This window comes from Eulemur rufifrons, chromosome 8, assembly GCF_041146395.1.
Source record: "Eulemur rufifrons isolate Redbay chromosome 8, OSU_ERuf_1, whole genome shotgun sequence".
Classification (NCBI taxonomy): domain Eukaryota; kingdom Metazoa; phylum Chordata; class Mammalia; order Primates; family Lemuridae; genus Eulemur; species Eulemur rufifrons.
The window spans coordinates 51,667,673-51,689,838 of record NC_090990.1 but is presented as its reverse complement, the minus strand read 5'-3'; the positions used below and the strand labels follow the sequence as shown (position 1 = coordinate 51,689,838).

The following is a 22,166-nucleotide window of genomic DNA, read 5'->3' as shown; positions in this document are numbered from 1 at the left end:
TATCAGTGAAATAAATTTAATACCAGACTATGAGTTGTATTGATTTCTTTTATGGTAGACCTGTTAGTAGGAAAAAAAAAAATACATCAAATCAAACAGAATTGTGTGTGTGTGTGTGCATATATATGGAGAGAGAGAGAGAGTGCGTGCACTTACCTGAAGTCAACGGCCTGGATTTTAGTGCTATATCATCTTTCTAGTCAATTCTGTGTCGTGTGACTTTGGACAAGGCACTTCATCTCTTTGGGCCTCCATTTCTCCATTTGTAAAACAAGGAGCTGGAAGTAGATGATGGCTGAGGTCCTTCCTGCTCCCACCATGCTTCAGTCCAGTGACGCTACCCCTCTGCCGGCCCTGCCCACGTGTTGGTGCTATAAGCTGCTTCAGATATAACGTTGGTTTGTCTATAATGTATGCCCATTTAATAGCTTATAAAAGGCCTTTTTGTTTTACAGTACTTTTTTTCCTAGTTTTATGGACTTGGTTCTTGTAATAATGTCTTGTTTTTAGCCATGTAACTACAAACATATATTCTCTTGATGTCTCAGTAAATTTGCATTTGATATATCATTGATGAGATTTTGTTATTTTTTATCATTCTTGGCTACCCATCTGTCCAGCATCTTATTAACCTTAACACTGTGATCGTTTGGATATCTGTCCTGTGGAAAGAATAAAAGTATTCACTTCACAGCGAGCATGTTCACAGATCTGAAAGAAGTTCCATTAAAAGCACCATTGCTTTCTTTACTGGATCAGTGCCTCATTGTATCGTCTCCCTGTGTTTTGCTCAATTACTTAATAAAAGGCCATTTCTCTTCCTTTTTCCCTCCATTCATTCAGTTAACATTTTCTGAGCACCTGCTAGGAGGAAGGTGCTGAGAGTTAGGCTCAAATGAATAAGACTCACACCAACCCGTGAGAAGCTCACAGTCCCAGAGCAGGGAGGGTGGGGATGACAGATATATAAACTAATCGTTACAGTGTCCTGTGACAAGCGCCATAACTCAGGTGAACACAGAGTGCTGTGGGAGCCCAGAGGAAGAAGGGAATAGCTCCATATCAGTGAAGCCCTGTGAGAAGGTTTCCAAGGGAGGCGGTGTTTAAGCTGAGTCTGGAAAGATGAAGAAGAAACACAGCGTGCATTGGAATGAAGTCTCGGGAGATGAGGAGAAAGTGGCCTTGGAGCTAGTGTGCAGAAGGTCTCCCATACTACTGGCCCATCCTGTAAACAACCAGGAGGCTGCAGAGGCTGTTAAGGAGTGACGTCCTGATTGCCAACCTGTGGAGGGCTGTTTCCCAAGCTGAGACCCAGCTGTGACCATGGAAACAGATAACAAGTGGAAAGGTCATTAGACCCGTGGTGACTCACATTTACCATGTGTTTGCAGAAGGGGCCCTGACTCCTCTGCTCCTCCCTGCAGGGCTGGGATTCCCACAGAGGCCAGGTGAGGGCGGCCCGCAGAGCACCAGCTTGGGAACCCGGCAGGCACAGAGATGGCCTCACATCTGACAACCAGTGTTCACACACTCACAAAGGGTGGGAGCAAAAGATAGTCACTCAGCCCTTTCTAGTGGAGAACTGGAGAATTTAGATACTTTGGTTATGAAAAATAGGCAACAACTGATGCAAGCACTTCACCAGTTCTGACCAAGTACGGAAGTCACTGTGACCCAGTGGAGGACAGCTGTATTGGGATAGGGGATGGGATTGGGTAGGGGAGACTTTTTCAAAGGTGGCAGCAGGGAGGGCCATGAAGCTGAGAGGGGTGGAATGTGTAAGTAAACGATACAGGTGAAATGCACGCTACCTTAACGTTATGAACAAGAAACTCAAGCCTAGTACTCTGGGAAGCTGAGGCAGAAGGATCGCTTGAGGCCAGGAGCTCCAGACCAGCCTGTGAAAGAGCGAGACCCCATCTCTACCAAAAAAAAAAAAATTAAAGAAAAGAGAAGGAAAGAAAAAGAAGCTGGAGCCTGCAGGGAGTGGTGGGAGCTTTGTGTGGAGACGCATGTCACCCGGCCTTTAGGCTCCTCTGGATGTGGGCCATGATCAGTTTTTCCTTGGCAGGAGGGTCAGTTATGCATAAACACAGGAGTATTCAAGCCAAGCATTTTTATTTGGGGCTCTATAAGCCTTATTTAGGGCCAGGTAGAAAATCTCGCAGATGTGTCCCTCACTCCCTATGCCCAGGTTTACAATCTTTCCTAGCGCAGCTCTGACCACGTTTGTAGAACCTGGTCCCACCGTCAACTCTGACCATCTTTGCACAGCTTGGTGTGGCTAGTGCCGTTGGCTTGTTTTCAGATCATGGCCCTTCTTGCTACTCTACCCCTTCGCCACTGTAAGTGACAAATAACCTTTGCCTTCACATGAGCCCTCTGGCCCCAATTACTATCTCCTTATCTGAGTCATTCAAACCTATTAAGGCCATTTAACTGTAGGGAAGCCCTGGGCAAACATGCAGTTAGGCTATGGAACCCTCACCTCAACTGTCAGTTTTTTTCAGAACCAGTATTTCTCTACCCTGGAGGAAAATGCAGTCCAAGCAAATTCATGCTAAAGTGCTGATGACTTCTTAATGCATTGGCCTACAGAGTCCTCTGGCACTATAAAATAGAACTCTGGAGAGAGCAATGCTTAGCACAAAGCAATGGAAGTTAATAGTGAAGTTTTAGGCATCACTGAGAATTAATTTTACATATGAAGTGTTCCTATACCCTCTGAATTCTCCTGAACAATCGGTTCAATGATGAAAGCAAGTAATTGAAATGGTTGAGATCCATAATGGTAAGATGCCAGGTTTGGAAGTCTAGCAAATTCACAGCTGAGACATCTGTGTGCAAGTTGCTACTTTTAATCTCTAAAGCCAATCACCCCTCACCCCTCCACACACACACCCTGTTTAGTGACAGGAGGGCTTCATCCACTAAAAGACCTTAAATCTGGTCCTAACAGAGGACATTAACCATGTGACATCATAAGAGCCTTGTGGATCTGTAAGTTTGTGTACTGGGGTAGGCCTAATGCTGTCACTCCCTGAACAAATATGAGCAGTGCTACCTCCTCTGAGCCAGGCGCTGACAGACTTGGTCATTAATGTCCCCTGGGATCAAGGTAAGGACAACTTTACTTTTTTTTTTTTTTTTTTTTTTGAGACAGAGTCTCACTCTGTTGCCCGGGCTAGAGTGAGTGCCGTCACGTCAGCCTAGCTCACAGCAACCTCAAACTCCTGGGCTCAAGCGATCCTTCTGCCTCAGCCTCCTGGGTAGCTGGGACTACAAGCATGCGCCACCATGCCTGGCTAATTTTTTCTCTATATATTTTTAGTTGGCCAGATAATTTGTTTCTATTTTTTAGTAGAGACAGGGTCTCACTCAGGCTGGTCTCGAACTCCTGACCTTGAGTGATCCACCCGCCTCGGCCTCCCAGAGTGTTAGGATTACAGGCGTGAGCCACTGCGCCCAGCCAGGACAACTTTAAGTAAAGGTTGGCGTGTGAGATTTAGGTAGCACACATATTAATATTCTAACTTATCTTACTAATTGTATAGTTATTTATATGTATTAAGAAAACTAGAACTAGCACCTTGTGGTATGAAGTTTCCTTCTAAAATAAATTTAAAGTAAAAGTAAACTAAAATAAATTTAAATTAAAAGTAGATGTAATTTAACCCCATTTTACAGATGAGAAAAGTGAAGCCCAGAAAAGTTAAGAAGGTTATGCTAGAGCCTATTTATATTTTTTTTACATGGAAGTATGCAACAGCACAGCTTCTACTTGGATATGGCAAAAATTGTAAGGAAGCCTTAAATTATGTCAGAAGACAAGCATCCCCTTTGAGAACCCCACTCTGAGATTTATCTATGTAGAGCAGCCACGTTCACGTTTCTACTTTTAACTTTGAAATACTTACCCATGGCCAATGCATTAGAAGTGCTTTGTTCTAAATAAACCTTTTAGATCTGACATCAGTGAAGTATATACCTTTCATATGGGTCATAGAACATCTGTGAGTATTTGTAGACATTTGCACAAGGCACTGGGGAAGGGAGGGACCCAACATTGAACTCCAGACACCAGGCTGGGCATTTTGCATGTGTTCTCCCATTTAAGCCTCACAAAAACTCTTTAAACGAAAGTAGATATAATTTAACCCCATTTTACAGAGGAGAAAACTGAGCTCCAGAGAAGTTAAGAAGGTTATGCTATATTCTACAACTAAAAACTGCAAATCCTAAGTGCATGTACCTAGGTCAGCTAGATTCTACAGCCCATGGACAGTTTTCATATTTGTAACATGGTTTGAATAGGAGGTTAAAAAAAAAAAAAGACAATACTTTGGGAATTTTAAAATTAGTCAAGTAAGGTAAGCAAATAAGTTCTTTAGTAGCCAAAAATATAATACCCTGGGCCTTAATAATGCAAATAAACAGTGGCATATTGCAGCTATTTGCTATTACCAGGTATTATTCTTAGCATTTTGTATTTATTCTTTTAATTCTCACAACAAATTCAGGCGATAACTACTATTATTATCCCCACTTTGCATATGAGGAAATAGAAGCTTGAAGAGATCCAGAAGTGCATTTGATATGCTTTAAAAAAAAAAAAAAACTGCATTTTCCATGGTAGCCAGATAATGTAAGAAAAAGCATACATATCTTGGGATCAGGACATGTATGTTCTGATCTGTTTGCCACTAATTTGTCACGTGACCTTAGAACACTTATGACTTCTAGTCTGTTTCCTCATCTATTAAAAAAAGAAAGGATTTAAGCCGGTCGCAGTGGCTCACACCTATAATCCCAGAACTTTGGGGGGCCTTCAAGGTAGGAGGATCCCTTGAGACCAGGAGTTTGAGACCAGCCTGAGCAACATAGTGAGACCCGTCTCTACACAAAATAGAAAAATTCGCCAGCCATGGGGGCATGCACCCAAAGTCCCAGCTACTCGGGAGGCTGAGGCAGGAGGATCGCTTGAGCCCAGGAGTTTGAGGTTACAGGGAGCTATGATGACACCACTGCATTCTAGCCCAGGTGACAGAACAAGACTCTGTCACAAAAAGAAAAACAAACAAACAAAAAAAAAGATTTAGGCTAGGTTATTTTTATTTTTAATGTTTCCTCTAGCTTTAAATTTTATATAAATCTGAGAGAGGAGAGCAACCCTCCTGCCATCTCCAAGTCATTCTGCATTTCCCTCCTCGAACTGGAAATCAGGAGGGGAAAAACCAAAGTCCAGGGTTTGGAGTCAGAGAAGGGTATGTGGGTTTGCTGTGTATAATTACAGGTATTTAAAAGATATTTAAAGAATCACTTCCCGATACTTCAGCTACTGACTCATCAGCAGGACTGGAAAGAATTTTTAAGGAAAAATGAATTGTAGAAAGGTATTTTGAATATTGACTGCCTACAACTAATAAAATTAAGTGAGCAAAGTTCTTCGACAAACTTTGTCAATGACACCTTATGAGTTCATAAAACATAACTATATAAAAAAGAAAAATACTCCACTCAAACATTAAATGTCAATGACAGGGCTTTTTATTATAGAAGCAGGTCAAAGAGGATTTCATTCACTTGTTGAGCTCCTACTAGGAGTGAGTAGCTCCGACTAGCACTGTGGTAGGATAAACCTCGGAAAGACAAGGATCTCCCAGGATAGTGGGGGTGGCGGTAGTGGGGGATGGGAGTAGGAGGTAAACAGATACATTATTATGCAATGTGTTAAATGCTATTTTAGGAAGTTGCTCTGCCTAAATGAGTCAGAAAAGATTTCACAGAGGAGGCAACCTATCAGTTGGGCTGTTAAGGATGGGCAGGAGTTTGTTGGTAAAGAATAGGGTAAAGGTATCATCAGCAGTGAAAATAGTGTACGCAAAAACCTAGGTTCTAAAGAAGCCTGGGGTGTCAGAGCAACAGAGATCTCCGTGACAGAAGTATGGGGAGGAGAAAGCGGTTGAGGCTGGGAAGGAAGGTTGGGCCAAATCATCATTATATAGGAGAGGGGCATAGTTGATAGAGATTTTTGAACAGGAACTTGACATCTTGACGTGATAACCTTTGTTATCACGAAGATAATTAGAATGAACAAGGAGAATAAACTGTAGTATGGGGGGCAGTGGTATTTCACTATTCTTATAATAGTCATTGTTCAACTCCTTCTCTCTTCCAAACCCTTGTCACCCTCCTTAAACCTCACTTCTATTTATCTCCTTTCTACTGTGCAAGTAATCCTGCCTTCTCCTTCAAAAAAACATTGGGCCATCTGGCCTAAATTTTTGAAACTTCTCTTTCCCCACATCCAATGGGAAGATACCCAGATGGTATGATGGAGACACATGGATGGGTGTCTCAATCACATTGATCCACATATCTTCCATCAGACTCACAGGCTGAGAAGCAACACCCACCCCCCTCCCCACCACCCCCCAACTCTGTCAAGGCCAAGCCCTCCAGCTATTCCCTTATCCTCTTCTCTCTGTCTTTACCAGAATTTTCCAATGAATGGTCTCCCTTCCATCTCCTGTCTTCCCAAGAGACTACAATCTGGCTATTACTCCCACCATGGTAATGAAACTGATCTCACCAAGCAAAATGACCAGTCAACTCCTAACTTCCGAATTCAGTGGAGCCTTTCAGTCCCTGCTTCACAGATCCCTCTAACAGTGTGAATCTCTCTCTTACATTAAACGCACCATTCTGTACCACCAGCTTCTGGGACACTAGACTCTCCTTTTCCCTCCTCTATCTCCTCTTCCTACGTCTGTGCCCTAAATTTCCACCCTCAGGCCTGAGTTTCTATCCTCGGCCCTTTGCTGCTCTTTCCACTTTCCCCACTCTTCCTGGGGAGTTGCCTCCCCTCTCATAGCTGTTATGTGATGAGGATTCCCAGATCCAGACATCCAGCCCCAATCTATTGTCTAAGCATCAGATTTATCTATCCTACTGCCTACAGGACATTTTTAACATATAGTCACCAGGGACCTCAAACACAGCGAATCCAAGACTAAACCCATCTCCCCTCCCTATTATCACTAATTTACCTGATCTGGAAACCTAAGAGGCATTCAGGAATTACCCTTCATTCCTTATACTGATCACCAAGTCTTGCCTATTTGAGTTCCCAAATGCTTCTCAAATCCATCTCCTACTTTCTTCATCAACTGTAACAAGTTCAGGCCCATGTCATCCCCATAGACTCCAGCCTCTATGTTTGGCCCCTGGCATTAGCATCACCAATTGTCTCAGTTTTAGCACTGAAAGTCCCACATCCCAGAAATCCCTCAGTCCTCCATATTTTTGGGTGCAAATGAAACTAAGCATATAACTGAAAATCCATGGGCCCAACTTCAGGTACAGCTGAATCCTGAAACTCTGCTTCCAGGTTTCTTCTTTGCCCTTTTTTCTATTTATTAGTTTGTTTTGTTTCGCTTTGTTTTTTCGGGGGGATAACAAGGTCTTGCTATGTTGCCCAGGTTGGACTGGAACTCCTGGGCTCAAACAATCCTCCCACCTCAGCCTCTCCCGTAGCTGGGATCATAGGCTAGGCACGCACCACTGCGCCTGGCCCTGCCCTTTTATCTTGTGTAGACTTACTCTCTGTGACAGACAAGATGGCGGCCAGCAATCGTAGACACTTCTATCAACCCAACTCCGGAAAAGAGTCCCTATTCCGGCAGAAAAGTCTCAGGAAGGTCTCTGATTGGCCAGCTGAAGTCACATGTCTATCTCTGAACCAGTCACCATGGCCAGGAGGATTGGCCGGGCCTACAGGACTAATCTACCCTTGTGGCTGGGGGAGGGCTCTTAAAAAAGAAGGTTAGCTTGCTAAATAGCCATGGTCCAAGAAAAAAAAAAAGAGAGAGGGAAAAAAAAAACAACAACAAAGAAGGTTAGCAGAGAAAGAGGGAGGAGAGCAGGATAGACAAGAACAATAACTAGCTGTCCTTTTACATTATGCTCCCCTCAAACCCCTCCTAGCACACTGTGCCCTGGGCAATTGAATCCATCTGAGAATTGTGAACCATGGAACACTCAAATTTAAAACTTTTTTCTGCATAAAATCCTCAGAGCCTCTTCATTGCCTTCGGGGCAAAGTCCATGCTCTTGAGAAGGGCATGGGTCCCTCTGTGATCTGTCTCTATCCACCTTTTCAGCCTGCCTTTCTCCAATTCCTTCCTTAACACTTAATCCTGTAGTAAACACACAGACTAGAAGAGTCCCACGAGTGCCACACCCTTGTTCCCTGATGAACTCGTAATCATGCTTCAAGACTCATATTAAACATCACCTTTTCCTGGAAGGCTTCCTGACCTCCACCCTGCACACATACACACACACACACACACACACACACAGATGTATACAGTGTGCATGCCCAAACTTGCCATGACACCACACTTGAAAATTATCTGTGTGTCTGTCAGCTTCCTGTACTTCCTATACTGGACTGCAGGTGAAACTGTACCATAATCACCTTTATGTAGCAAGCTCTAGCGCAATTCTTGGCACACAGTATGTGCTCAGCTCTTGATTTTGAAGACAAACTGTTCTGATAGTCCAAATGAGAGAGAAAGAGCTACATTAAGTTAATGGAAATGGAGAGGGGAAACTAGATTAATGAAAATGAACATAATTTAATTGAATGGTGTCAAGCTGTACTCAGATATGTTGGGCTATGTAGTTTACTATAGTTTTCTTTTTTACTTATATAACCCTCAAATTTGCAAACAGAATAATTGCATAGCATACATACAAATATACATAGAAAATCACCAACTCATGGGAGCTGTGATTGTTATTACGTCACATACAGTGAGTGCTTCTAAGTGCTTTCCAGGCATTGTTTCCTTTAACTTTCACAACCACCCGATGTCATAAACCTCGTTTATTTTCTCCATTTTACAGGAGAAATAACTGAGGCTTAGAGAAGTTACACTAACTTTTCCCCATTCTAGGATCCAGAATCTGAGCCCGGTTCTTTCTGACTTTCAAGACCCCCTGTCTTAACTGCTCTCCTCTTAGTCTTTATTTTTTGCCAGTCCTGTCCTTAAAAGTTACACAGAGAAGCAGAATGAAATCAGAAGACTCTTCTCCAGGTGAGCCATTTCTTGCTGAGTGCTTATTTCAATGGTTGTAAGACTACAATATGATGTTATAATGGTGTGTTAAGTGATGATACTAAGAAAGTTTGCTGCTTTTCTGCATAAATTCTATCTCAGGCCCTTAATTCTAAAAAAGATGTTAGCAATAAAAGCACACAGGGACACAGTGATCACTTTTACAGTGATCCTTAGAACTTTTCCAGTTCTAAGATGAAAGAGAACAATTCTTAGAAATCTCTCCTCCTAGCTTTTAGTTTTCCTGAGGCTCTGTCCCACTTAATGGATAAGTAAAAGATTAGATTTAATTAGTGTCATTCTACCTCAGGCTGATCTCTGCTTTCCAGTTGGCCTCTTTGAGAGACAGCTCTAGTATAAAGACAATTGAGTTTGCAGTAAATTCTGATTCTTCTACTTCCTTGCCATGGAACCCTGGAGATATTCCTTAACCTCACTGAGACTCAGTTGCTTAGCAGGGAATCAAATGAATTAATAAATGTGAAAGCCCATTGTAAGGAAGAAAATGCTAGTAGATATAAGAAAAATAGAAACCCTACCTACTTCCCAGCACCTACTATGTGCCTGACACTAGCAGTACTCCTGGTATAACAATAACAGATTGTTTTTATTGTGCTGATGAGCTTCTTCCTGGTCTTCAAAGTGCAGGGCGCTGTGTCTAGCTCATAAGAGATCTGTTGATCTGTCAGTTCAAGGAGAGGTAAGTACCATTCTGTTTGTGGACTCTCCCACCTCTCGTGGTTCTTGCGCCTTAGTTAACTAATAAATTCTAACTCTGTCCCCAGGTAGCAAATGGTTCTGGTACACCTCTTCCCTGGGAATTCCTGCAACATTTGCAGAGAACTCTGCATTCCTCCTGACGCGCTGACATCAAGGGAGACTGGGAACTGATCATGTAGTGGAAGCTTCTCCCTCCCTATCCCCTGAGATTTGTAAAGAGGGGCTCTGCTGAATCTTCAGCTGGAAGAACCCCAAGAGAGCATGCAGTCTTTCTTGAACTTCCTTTATAGTAAGAATTACCTGAAGTACTTGTTTAAAAAATAAATTCTCTGGTGCTCGCTTCGGCAGCACATATACTAAAAATTGGAACAATACAGAGAAGATTAGCATGGCCACTGCACATGATAAAAAAATAAAAATAATAATAAAAAACAAAAAATAAATCAATTCTCTGGCCTGGGCAACACAGTGAGACTGTCTCTACAAAAAATAGAAAAATTAGCTGGGTGTGGTGGCTCGTATGTATAGTCCCGGCTACTCAGGAGGCTGAGGTGGGAGAATCACTTGCGCCCAGAAATTTGAGGTTACAGTGACCTGTGACTGGATCACTGCACTGTAGCATGGGTGTCAGAGAGAGACGCTGTCTCTTAAAAAAAAAAAACAGAAAAAATTACTAGCCTTATCCCAGCTTCACTTAATGGAAAGCTTCTGGGAAGGGGTCTTGAAGCTGTATTTTTAATAAGCATCACAAGGCCTTATTATCATCAGAAAAGTGTGAGAAATTCTGACAGTGTAAAACACAGGAAGATTCTGAGCCTCAGACTGAGAGATGTTCGCTGTTGGGAGTGGGGGGTAAAGGGTGGACCACAGATGCCTAAGAGGATTAGGGAGGGAACCTGCCTGAGTCCAGCAAGCTAGATAATAGGGAGGGGTGAGGTCTGTGGCAAACAGGAATTCCTAAAGGAGAGGAACCTCCTTTCAGCTCCAGCCAGTTACCTCCATGCAGAATGTGGACTCATTGTCACCACATACAGGAAGTTTTCAAGACAATAGAAATCAGAATTTTGCTAAGAAATTTACCCATGTTTAAATGTTTACAATTGATTTTTTTTTTAAGTTGTTCAACATTGTGTGAACCAAATTTCTCCTAGCTACTAGTTTCCATCCTCACGTTAGGACTTTGTGAGCTATAATATCATCTTATCCTTGACTCTCTCATGGTGGTGACAGCACCCTGTCTCTTCTCTTAGCTCTACCAGTGACTTTTCAATGGCTTTCTGTCACCCAGTGGAGAAAAGCTTGGTTTGCAGGAAAATCATGCTCTGGTTCCTACTATCTTTCCCACTTCATCACCCATCATTAGAGAACATGTTTGCATCCTGGTCTTGCCACTTACTAACAATATGATTCTGAGCAAATGGATTTCCTGGTACATCAGTCTTTTCACCTTCAAAATGGGGATGACAATAGCAGTTACTTCCACAGAGTTGTTGTGAGCGCTAATGAGTTGCTGTAGGTAAAATGCTTAGTGTTCAGCATCTAGCAAGCCCTGTGTAAGTCTTGTTGTCCCCCAGAAGCGAGGCTCAAACATGCCTTGAATCCGTACCCTTCTGAGCTGTAGTTCTGCCTCCTGCAATAAATACCCTTCACGTTCACCTGGCAAATCTCTTTGTCTTTCAGGTCTCACTGAACCTGGCAAATGTTCCCTGACCGCAGGAACACTTAGGTCTTAGATATACCCCATTATCACTTATCACCCAGGATTACAGGTATCAGGTATCTCTCCTAAATTGTGCACATCCTTGAAGGCAGATGCTTTTTCACTTTTGGGACCAAACACAGTGCCAGGTACATGACAGACATTCAATAAATAGCATTAAAGGAATGAATGTGTTTATCTGTTTTTAAAAATGTGCTTATGGCTGGGTATGGTGGCTCACGACTGTAATCCTAGCACTCTGGGAGGCCAAGGTGGGCAGATCGTTTGAGCTCAGGAGTTCGAGACCAGCCTGAGCAAGAGCGAGACCCTGTCTCTACTAAAAAAATAGAAAGAAATTAGCTGGACAACTATAAATGTACAGAAAAAATTAGCCGGGCATGGTGGCGTATGCCTGTAGTCCCAGCTACTTGGGAGGCTAAGGCAGAAGGATCACTTGAGCCCAGGAGTTTGAGGTTGCTGTGAGCTAGGCTGACGCCACAGCACTCTAGCCCGGGCAACAGAGTGAGACTCTGTCTCACACACACACACAAAAAAGTGCTTATCATAATTTCCCTATAGATTATAAACCTCTTGAAAACAAGTGCTTCCATAAGCTACATCTTTGTATTCTCTGCCGCACCTAGCAGAATTATATTCAATATTCAATCAAGTATTTTTCATGCTGTTGAAAAATACAATGCTAGCTTCTGATCAGAGAGCATCTAACCTTTTCTCCATTTTATAGCTATATATTCTCCAGAGATTTGTATCCTTTGAACTCCTATAACAGTTTTCTGGACCTCTTTTATGTTGCTGGGCATTTTCTGCTTTGGACAATACGTATCAATGTACATATCTCATTACTTCACTAGACTGTGAGTTCCTTAAGGCTAGAGTACTTTTCTGATTATCTTATAGAATTCAATATAACTAGCACCTTTGCCTACAGTAAGTAAGCCTACTTGGTGGTTTTCATGAATACAACCTTTTTCACAGAAGTTCTTTTTTTTTTTTTTTTTTGAGACAGAGTCTCACTCTGTTGCCCAGGCTAGAGTGAGTGCCGTGGCGTCAGCCTAGCTCACAGCAACCTCAAACTCCTGGGCTCAAGCGATCCTCCTGTCTCAGCCTCCCGAGTAGCTGGGACTACAGGCATGCACCACCATGCCCGGCTAATTTTTTCTATATATATATTTTAGCTGTCCATATAATTTCTTTCTATTTTTAGTAGAGATGGGGTCTCGCTCTTGCTCAGGCTGGTCTCGAACTCCTGAGCTCAAACGATCCGCCCACCTTGGCCTCCCAGAGTGCTAGGATTACAGGCGTGAGCCACCGCGCCTGGCCCAGAAGTTCTTATGTTTATCAAAGGATTGTTAAAAAGAAAAAGAAAGTCAAGCATGGTGGCTCACACCTGTAATCCCAGCACTTTGAGAGGCCAAAGCAGGAGGATCACTTGAACCCAGGAGTTCAAGACCAGCTGGGACAATATATAGGAAGACCCCATCTCTAAAAAAAAAAAAAAAAATTAAAATTAGCTGGCCGTGGTTGTACACACCTGTGGTCCTAGCTACCAGGGAGGCTGAAGCAGGAGTATGGCTTGAGCCCTGGAGTTTGAGGTTACAGTGAGCTATGTTCGTACCATTGTACTCCAGCCTCGGCAACAGAGTGAGATCCTGTTTCTTTAAAAAAAAAAAAAAAAACCAGATTCAATTCTTAATTTGAGGGACCTGGCTTGGTGTCAAATCATGCCATTAAGTTTTGTTCATGTGAAGAAAACATGTCTCACTGCTTGCAGCCTTTTACCATATATCAAAGAATAAAATTTAACCCATGTAGTTAAGAAAATTAAGGAAACAATTACTTCACAAGGGTTACAGGAAGGCATCTCAAAACATGCTTTGGAAATACTTTCAATTGACAGTTTACAAACAACTCTTTCCTAGAAATAAGCCTCTTTTTTTGATTGCAGAAATAATGTATGTATTATTATAGGAGATTACTTTCATGGATCCTGTCATTATAAAAGTTTAACTTACTGAGGGCCTTGGTTAATTATAAAAAGGAGAAGGCAGTGCTATTTATGGCACTGAGGTGAAGTTGCCAGTGGAAAAAATAGGTATTTTCCAATTTTCAACATACAACACACCTTAGGTAGATGAGGGGATTTTTGTTCTTGTTGTAACATTTCTACCTAGCTGGAAATAAGTAGGTTTAATGGTTTTTAGGGGGACCAGTGAGGAATATTAATATCAATTAGAGGTGAAGCCATTTAGGTAATTTTATACTTGTTTATAATTAACTGTTTCATGACTAAAGTTTTTAATGTTGTGTGTGTTAACTTTGTATTATGTTCCATCAGGAAAGAAAAACAACAGTTAAAACCTAAAACAAAAACAGTAGCATTGCATTAATTGTTGAGATTTTCCTCAAACAAAACAATCTGAAGAATATATAACTACTACTACTTCATATCTCCAAGCATTACGAATTTTGAAGAGATTCACAAAACTCCTTTGTAGAAGTATAGCTATATAAACTTACAGGTTATAAGCAACAGACAGCTCTCTCTGATATCTTAAAATTCTTCCTCTTGCTATCACCTGGGTTTTAGTAATAGACACTCTATTGAGCACTCATCGTGTGCCAAGTAGTTACATTCATTATTTCTAATCATGTATTTATTCAACACATATTAATTCAGTACCTAACTGCTTACTGGCATGTGTGTCAACTACTGGGCTACAACTACCAGATATTAGTCCTGACTTCCAGGAGGTTCCAGAATTGTAGGAGAGGCTACAACTCTGCAAGATGGGTAATTTGATCTCCATTTTGCAGAAAGCAGGATGGAGGATTAATCAAGACTGGCTGCTAGCATGCTTTCCGCCAAGCAAAGCTGCTTTCTCCACTCTGCCTACCTAGTTTCACTCATCTTTACAGAACGGTTTTTATCAAATAGTTGTGAAAAAGGATAAAAACTCCGTGAGTGGAAAGGTTAAAAATCCTGCTGTTTAAAATTCATTCTCAATCTTTTAGTAATATAAAAAACAATTATTAAATACCAGCTATATTTCAGATTGGGCACTGGCTTAAGAGGAAAAAAAAATGAGACATGCCTAAACAAGGCCTAAAACCCACATTTCTAGCAGATGTGGAAAAACAGAAAATTGCAAGGTGAAGGGTTTATGGGCCCATGTTATTCCTAAGATATGCAGAAGCAGGGAGTTACTGGTATTGGTTGTTTTTCTCTACTTTTTCCTGATTGTATGTAGTCATGACAAGGCTGGGAGACAGATGGCAGGGGAGCCATGGGGGTATGGTTTGCGAAGTAGGCCAAGAAAAATCTTATGGACCAGAGTTATACTAGGCTTTGCCTCAGTAAGCATTTTGCTTTCTTTGGCTACAACTAGATGAGATTGTTGCAGTTAATTATCAAGTGGCTGTTCCAACTAAAAGATGGTTGTTGTGCTAAAGCCTTTCTTTTGTGTCTTTCTCCTCTGCCATCTCCCCCATCTGATATAATTTAATTTAACCAGACCCTCAGAACCATAGTAGGAATGTTCAGCGAGAAGGTACAAAGCTCTAGGAAGAAACTAAGGGCATCAGAAGACTTTGCCAGGCCAATTCCCTGTTTGCTCGGTAAATATGGTTCTGCAAGATGCAGTCTTGTTTTCTTAGTCACTTCCTAATTGGCCTTCTTACCTACAGCCCCTCATCCCAATCACCAACTTTCACAGCCTCTAGAACACTGGTCATGCCACTTCCTTCGTGAAGGCCTCTGCTATCTGCCTGAAGTTTACAGAAGAAAGCCCAAATGCGTAAGGGTGACCCAGGATGCCCTTCATAGCCTGGGCCTAATCCCCACCTTCCTTTTCAGCTGTACCTCTCCCTTATCTTTCCACACCAGAGGCACACACAGAATCACTCTGTGTTCCCTGACCATGTGGTGATCTTTCAGGCCTCCACACCTTTGCACAAACTAGTGCAGCTACTAGCAATATCCCTTTCCTCGCTAGCTACGGAAATGAAACTCATTTTTTAAGGCCCAAATACAACGATCTCTCCTCAGTAAAAACTTCACTGGTCTTGCAGGTAGCTTTGGTCACTCTCTCTGCTTTTTCAACATTTTGCATATAATTTTATTACAGCACTAATGTCATTGAACTGTAATATTCAAATTTTGCAAGTCGAATCTCTAATCGTTTTCCCCTAACAGTAACCCCAGCTTTTCTTAAATCATCTGTTATTCTGACTTTGGACTTAGTGTACAGCAAAGCATCAGTAAAATATGTTAATAACATCCAAGCTAAAAGAAACAAAAGCACACATTAAGAAATGATGCAATTATTCCATACCAGTTTATTGTAGGCATTGTTTCAAAAAATTTATAGCATAAATAACCTTTCATGTCATAAAATAACTTAGTACAATTTATAATAAAACTTTTGAGAATTAACATCTCATCAAAATACAATAAAATATGGTTGTAAAATATGATTAACCCATTTGGCTTTTCTTTTACTTGAGGGCATATAAACCAAAAATACCCAAACTATGGCTGCACATTTAAACTTTAACAAAGCATATTTCATTTATTTTAATGTAACTCAACCATCCTAAATTAATACATAGTTTTCCTTCCTTCGTGGTGCTCTGTAATTTTTGTTCCTTTTGACTTGTATTTCTGTTTCAACACAGCTTCCTTCTTCATTTTCACCTCTCTCCATCTGCAAAGTCATCTATCTCCGGGCCCCCAGAACATGTAGTTGAACTCACTCAGCCCCTTGACATCAGTTTCTGTAATCCTTGCATCAGTGTAGGGAGTAACTGCTTGAGTAACTACAAAGGTATTTCAAAAACTTCAGTGCAATTTGGTTCAGTTATTTTCATTCAGATGCCATCACCGTTCAGGGAGGTTAATCACTGGAACCCACTGATCCATGTAGCGGCTTTCCCGGCAAAAACAAATCAGTTGACTTAAGGCAGGATCCTTCCATTGCGACGAATGTGGATTCTGGGAACAAATTTAGAAAAATAAACTTACTACTAAAAAAAAAAAAATCAAAATTTGCTAATAATTATACTACTTTTGAGGGGAAGACACTCAAACATTCTATATTTTGGCTATGCGACAGGGAGACAAGTTACAAGCACAAAAAATAAAGTTTCTTCTAGGTAGCTGGGTTTCCTGCAAACTTGTTAAGGGTAATTATCTATTAAACTACCCTTGGCAAAGACTGAACACTCGCCATCCGCGATGAGCTGCATAAACGTTTGCGTGATATCCTTTCAGTTTTGCATGAGCGTATCTTGTGGGCCCTGGCAGAGAGCCCTGAGTGGCAGAGAGCCCTGAGTGAAAGTTTTGGGAAAGATCTCCGTGCTGCGTGTACAATGAGATGAGAGGTCCGCTGCAGTTAATTGGAATTGCCACCAGTTGTCTTCCCAAAAGATAGAGCAGTACTTTTCAGGACTAGCAAAATAATCAGGCTGCCATTTCACCGATCAAAAAGGAGTAAAATTTAGAAGACAAAGGCAGCACACTTACCTATGAAAACACAATTTATCTTCCCACCAAAGGTTTTTATCAGGGGGGAAAAAAAAGGTCCATTTAAAAAAAATGCAAGATTGCAAAGAAAAAAAAAATTCCACTCTGTCCTCGTAATGTATTTCTAGAGAATAAGGTCTGTCTCCTACACCATTTCTATTTTTAGCTTTGACTGGCAGAGAATGAAGCTGACTCCTTAATGAGGGGTGAGCCAGGAATTTATTTGGCTTTATCTAATCTGCCCTGTTAAAAGGAATTAGTCACGGGAGGTAGTACAGATGTAGGTAGGGAGTAGCTGGGCTGACTGCTGACTCACAGGGATCTAGGGATCTCTTCCGCTGCTGGCAGCCTCCAACATGCTTAGACATGTTCTGTACCAGAGAAAATCCTGATGATGAAACTAGTACATCTCGGCTGAAAGTCCAGCCGCTCTTGAGTGGGGCAAAGGCAACCACCCACCTGATCCCCACCCATTCCAGATCTGCAGTCAGGAGACGTCCTGGCTCCTTTCCTTCCCGGGTTCTAGCCCGCACTCTCTTACCGTCACCAGCACGCAGTGCAGGTCCGGGGGCTGCGCGGCGCCCTCGCTCGCCGCCGGGCTCGTATCGGTCTCCAGGAGCAGGAGCTCGGCCAGCCGGCCCGGGTTGCTGACGCGCAGGATGTTGATGTCGTTCTCGCAGCAGAATGCCTGGATCAGGGTGAAGTGGATCTGCAGAGCCACATCCCTGTCGTCGTCCTCGTCCGCCGCCAGCAGGCACAGCACCACGTTATCGGGGTCGCTGGGGGCAGCGGGCGGAGCCAGTGACCACAGGGCCACGATACGCCCGCGTGGGCGCCCGCAGCCCCGCCCGGGTCCCCGGGGGTCGCCACCCGGCTCGCTCGCTCCCTTGGGGCAAGCAGCCACCCCGGCAGATGGAAAGCGGCCGGAGGCGACGCTGCAGGGGGTGGGGAGGAGGTGCCGCGAGGGGACACGCAAGGGCCCCACTTACACATTGAGCAGCTTGGCCGCCTCGTACACACCGACGGTGATAGTGCGCTGACTCAGGGCTTTGCTGAGCACTTCCTCCAGGGCATCCCCCACCTTATCCATCCTACACGCGGGCAAAGGTGAGGGGGTCCCGTCAGCCCGGGTGCCCTTGGGGCGGTAGCCACCCCCAACCTTGCATCACCACCGACCCCCGCTCTCTCCCTCCCGAGTGCAAGCGCCGCCGTGCACCCGGGCTTTCCGCAAGCCCAGGGTTCCTCCAGCCCCGTCACCCCCCATGGCCCCTCGCAGCCCCTGTGAGGAGCCCCAAGAGTGCCCCCCCCACCCTCCCCGGAGGACACTGCCACAGGCTGCCAGCCGCGGGAGCCGTAGGGGCAGCGACGGCCACTTCTGCCCTTTGTAAAGGACCCCGGCGGGGCTCGGCCGGATTAGGGGGCAAGTTCTTTCCACCCACGGTTGTCCCTGGGAGGTGCCCTCTGCAAACTTTCACGCTCGCTCTCCTGCAAACCATCCACAGCCCTACTGCACTAGGGTGCACCGGGAGCAGAAGAGGAGTTAGGTCCGGAAAAGTCCACAGACCCACTTACCTTTCGGTCTTCTGCTCTCCAGCCGAGAATTCTTCCAAAGTCATATTGCAACTGCAGGTCGCCCACAGAGAGAGCGCGGCGTGCGGGCTGCTCCTGCCACCGTGCGCGCGCGGGCGCCTGCTCTCTGCACTCGCTCACCCGCGCCGCGCGGCAAGCTCCGGCCCCGGCACTCTTCGGGCACTCTTCGGCCTCCCTTCGCCCGCCCGGGCTCCTCCTCTAGCTCCCGCCGCCGCCGCCGCGCAGTCCTCCCTTCCCGCCCCGCTCGCTCGTTCGCTGGCTCTAGGGCCCTCGTCTCGCCACCGGCTGCGACACCAACCTGGCAGCTGCCTCCCAGCCACTGGAGGACAAAGGGCCCAGCTCGCCGGAGTTATCCTGCCAACCTTCAGCCAACCACCTCCAGCCTCATTTGCATACGGCGCGGCCATTGGGCTATGCAAATCATCCTGCTCTGGCAATTTGGCCCCAGCTCCTGGAACTAGGCTAAGAGGAGCAGAAGGGGGAGGAGCCACGCGGGAGGTGACCCGAGGGGAGGGGGCGGTGCTGGTGCCGTGAGAGGGAGGAAGGCGGGGTCCCCGGCGGGCGCTCTTGCCCGGTTGGTGGGGGCCCTTTGGAGTGGAGGGCTTCGCAGTGGCAGGAGGTATCTTTGACTTGGACCCACGCAGGCTGCCAAGTGTTTTTCTAGTTGGTGCACTTTTTTAAAAAAAATATCGTTTCATGTCGTTTGTTTTAAGGGGTGGCTATTAAAATCTATTTCCAGGGTTAATGCACCCAAGTCTAGTAATTATTAGTAAGCTAGATTACATAAAGAAAAGTGTCTCCAGACCTCTGGGGCAAAGTTTACCTCAGAAGTGTTGTTTGTATAAGTCTAGGCAAAGCTGCTTATTAGTAGTAGTATTATTTCGGTGCCCTGATGGCTGGTTTGATTTATTTTTGGAAGGTTGCAAGGGTTGGAAGCTCAAAAAAGAAAAACCAACACATTTGTGTTTAGCGATGGCAGGGAACCAAGCTGCAATCTTTTCCACTAAAAGCAGAAAGGCATCCCACCTGCCCAGTGTAATTCTGGAAAACTGTGCACTGGGGTAGGTGGAGAGCTGGGATAGGTGGGGAGCTGGTGACCACATGTGTGAATCCCAGCCTGACAACCCAAATTCACCTTTCTGAAGGAGTCTTTCCCAAAGAAGGATCCTTCTGCACTCCTACCAACTGAGAGACAAATATCTGACACCCACACAAGCCACAAGTCTTAATTCAAAATGCTCTCGATATGCCCTAAGCTTCCTTTCATAAGGCATGTATGTCACTACCTTCCACAGAGAGCCTATGATCTCACTATGAATTATTGATGTTGCTGCTGAATCATGAAGCTGTAGCTATAGGAAGTTTTAGTCATATGCTAAAATTTCACCTTTGAGATAATGGCAACTTGTAGGTGGAAAGCAGAACTTTATAACCGTAAGCACTAGTTATACATTTTTGAAAAACAAACTATATAGGCTCTCACTGAATAGTTTGAAAGACCCTTCCTTTGTTTTATGAGTTTATGCAATAAATGCAAAAACATTTCTTAAGCCTACTGAAGTCACCAAAAGTGGTGAAAATGCCTCCCACATGCTTGCATTCAAAACAGTGCTTGCATTATTAAAGTCACTGTACAGCCAAAGGTCACAGAAGTAATTTTTTGCAAAGGTACATGGGAGTTTTGCACCCTTATGTTTTTATCATTCTAGTTCTCTCGATCTTAATTTAGTGAAAATGAAAAGCGATAGGTCGGCTTTCTGGTTCATTTATTTGAGCTGCCATTTTGCACTCAATTTCTAACTGCGTTGTTAGAACATTTGAGTAAAGAAATGATCGTGGTCAGTGCATAATTCACCCAAGGGTAATTGTGTACCTCACTTCTATACCTTAAATGGTATAGAAGTGAGACTAGCGTGGCTGGGCAACATGGTGAGACCTTAAATCCTAACATGTGATGTCTTTGTTAAAGAATTCCTCAACATTGAAATTTAGGTAGGTACTGAAGCATTTTCAGTTTTGCAGACAAAACCTGAGTTATACAATCTGGCCTGAGTCATCATTTGGAGATTGTTGAACTATTCCAAGGAACTCCAAGGTTGTATCCACTAGGCATTGCTTAGAAATTCTTTGGAAGGAAATGTGATCATAGCAAGCTGACAAAGAATTAGGGATCATGTGAGTTTCTTGACAGCAGGGACTGTGACTTATCAACTTGGTGTCCTCAGCACCTAGCACAATTCCTGCATTTAATTGAAGCAGTCAGTGTTTATTGAGTCGAGTAGAATCTGAGAGTTAAAAAACATCGCAGAATCCTGCAGTCCTGTGCATTGCATGAATTCTAAGATATTCCACATTTAACTTTAGTTCAAAAACACTTTTTCATGTCCTACTACATGCCAAGACCTGTACAATTCCTGGTCCTTTGCCTTTAAACAGCTTACTATCTAACTGGTATGTCCAGGCTTGAACTGGATTTTGGGACAAAATAGTATGCACTGTCATCAGCTAGCTATGCTGAAAGTCCCATGACTTTAGTCATCTGAATGGAAGCTGTAGGACAGTAGAACCCGTGTATTGTTTACACCAATTCAAATGAACCAGAGTCCTAATAGTGCCCCACCCAAGTCAACTATATGCAGTAAAAATGTGGTTTAAAATGGTTACTTCTTAACATAGGCTTAGTCCCTCACTCAAAACTATACTGCATGCTATTTCATGGGAAAGTTATTTGTTCAAGTGTTGTCGAGGTTTTCTCTGTGAGATAAGCTCAGGCTTCCAGTATTCAGAAATATTCATTTGTCATACTTTCTGACTCAGATATGTTACATCATTTTACTCATTGCTGAGTCTACCTAGAATGTTTCATCAGTGATTATCTTCAAAGTTGGGCCTTGTGGCTGGAAGTAGAAATTGCATTTAGCTACACAGTTAGATTGCAGTTACACATTAGAATGGTCATAAGTGATTTATTTAATGCACATCAGTCCTGGGGAGATTTGGTATCAAATTGTAAATCAGAGAAATTTTCCTAAATCATTATAACTGATATATACATACTTTTTAATAATCAGTTTAATGACTTCAATATGTGAAGCCATTTTTAAAAATACTACAGGTAATCCTGAGTACTACAAGTACTCCAAGTAAACAGGACTAGAATGACCTTGTAGTAATGTTTGTAAGGATGCCAAATGGTTATATTTGGAAATCATATGGAAATATGTACTAAAGAATTGCTCAATTATTTTAGTACTACTCCCTGCTTTGCATATTAAAGATCTTTTTGATATTTTCTTCACTCTTATCATACATACATTCCTACTACTGGTTCTATAATACAGAATTATTATATTTCTTTCTTTCAAAAAATTGTCAGTGCTTTAACAACTGAAAAAGATATAATGCTTATTATTTCAGTATTAGACAGATCATTGTTTACATTAAAGGAGAAGAACAGTTAGACTATGACAGATATATTTATCACCTACCT

The 22,166-nt window shown here is 43.2% G+C and overlaps 1 protein-coding gene and 1 pseudogene across 3 annotated transcripts; one reads left to right on the top strand and one right to left on the bottom strand.

The window, feature by feature from the left end:
• The first annotated feature begins 10,177 nt into the window (after positions 1-10,177).
• Positions 10,178-10,271, top strand: LOC138391102 (U6 spliceosomal RNA; annotated as a pseudogene).
• Positions 10,272-15,877: 5,606 nt separating this feature from the next.
• GADD45A (growth arrest and DNA damage inducible alpha) lies at positions 15,878-18,998 on the bottom strand. 3 transcript variants are annotated; one of them, XM_069478051.1, is made up of 4 exons: positions 18,659-18,998; positions 18,076-18,177; positions 17,628-17,865; positions 15,878-16,555 (listed from the first exon to the last, which is right to left on the bottom strand). In XM_069478051.1, the coding sequence occupies exons 1-4, from the start codon at positions 18,700-18,702 to the stop codon at positions 16,442-16,444; spliced, it is 498 nt and encodes a 165-aa protein (XP_069334152.1). In that variant the 5' UTR covers positions 18,703-18,998; the 3' UTR covers positions 15,878-16,441. The 3 variants fall into 3 exon arrangements, with proteins under 3 accessions (XP_069334152.1, XP_069334154.1, XP_069334153.1); XM_069478053.1 differs by lacking the exon at positions 17,628-17,865; XM_069478052.1 differs by lacking the exon at positions 18,076-18,177.
• Positions 18,999-22,166: the final 3,168 nt, after the last annotated feature.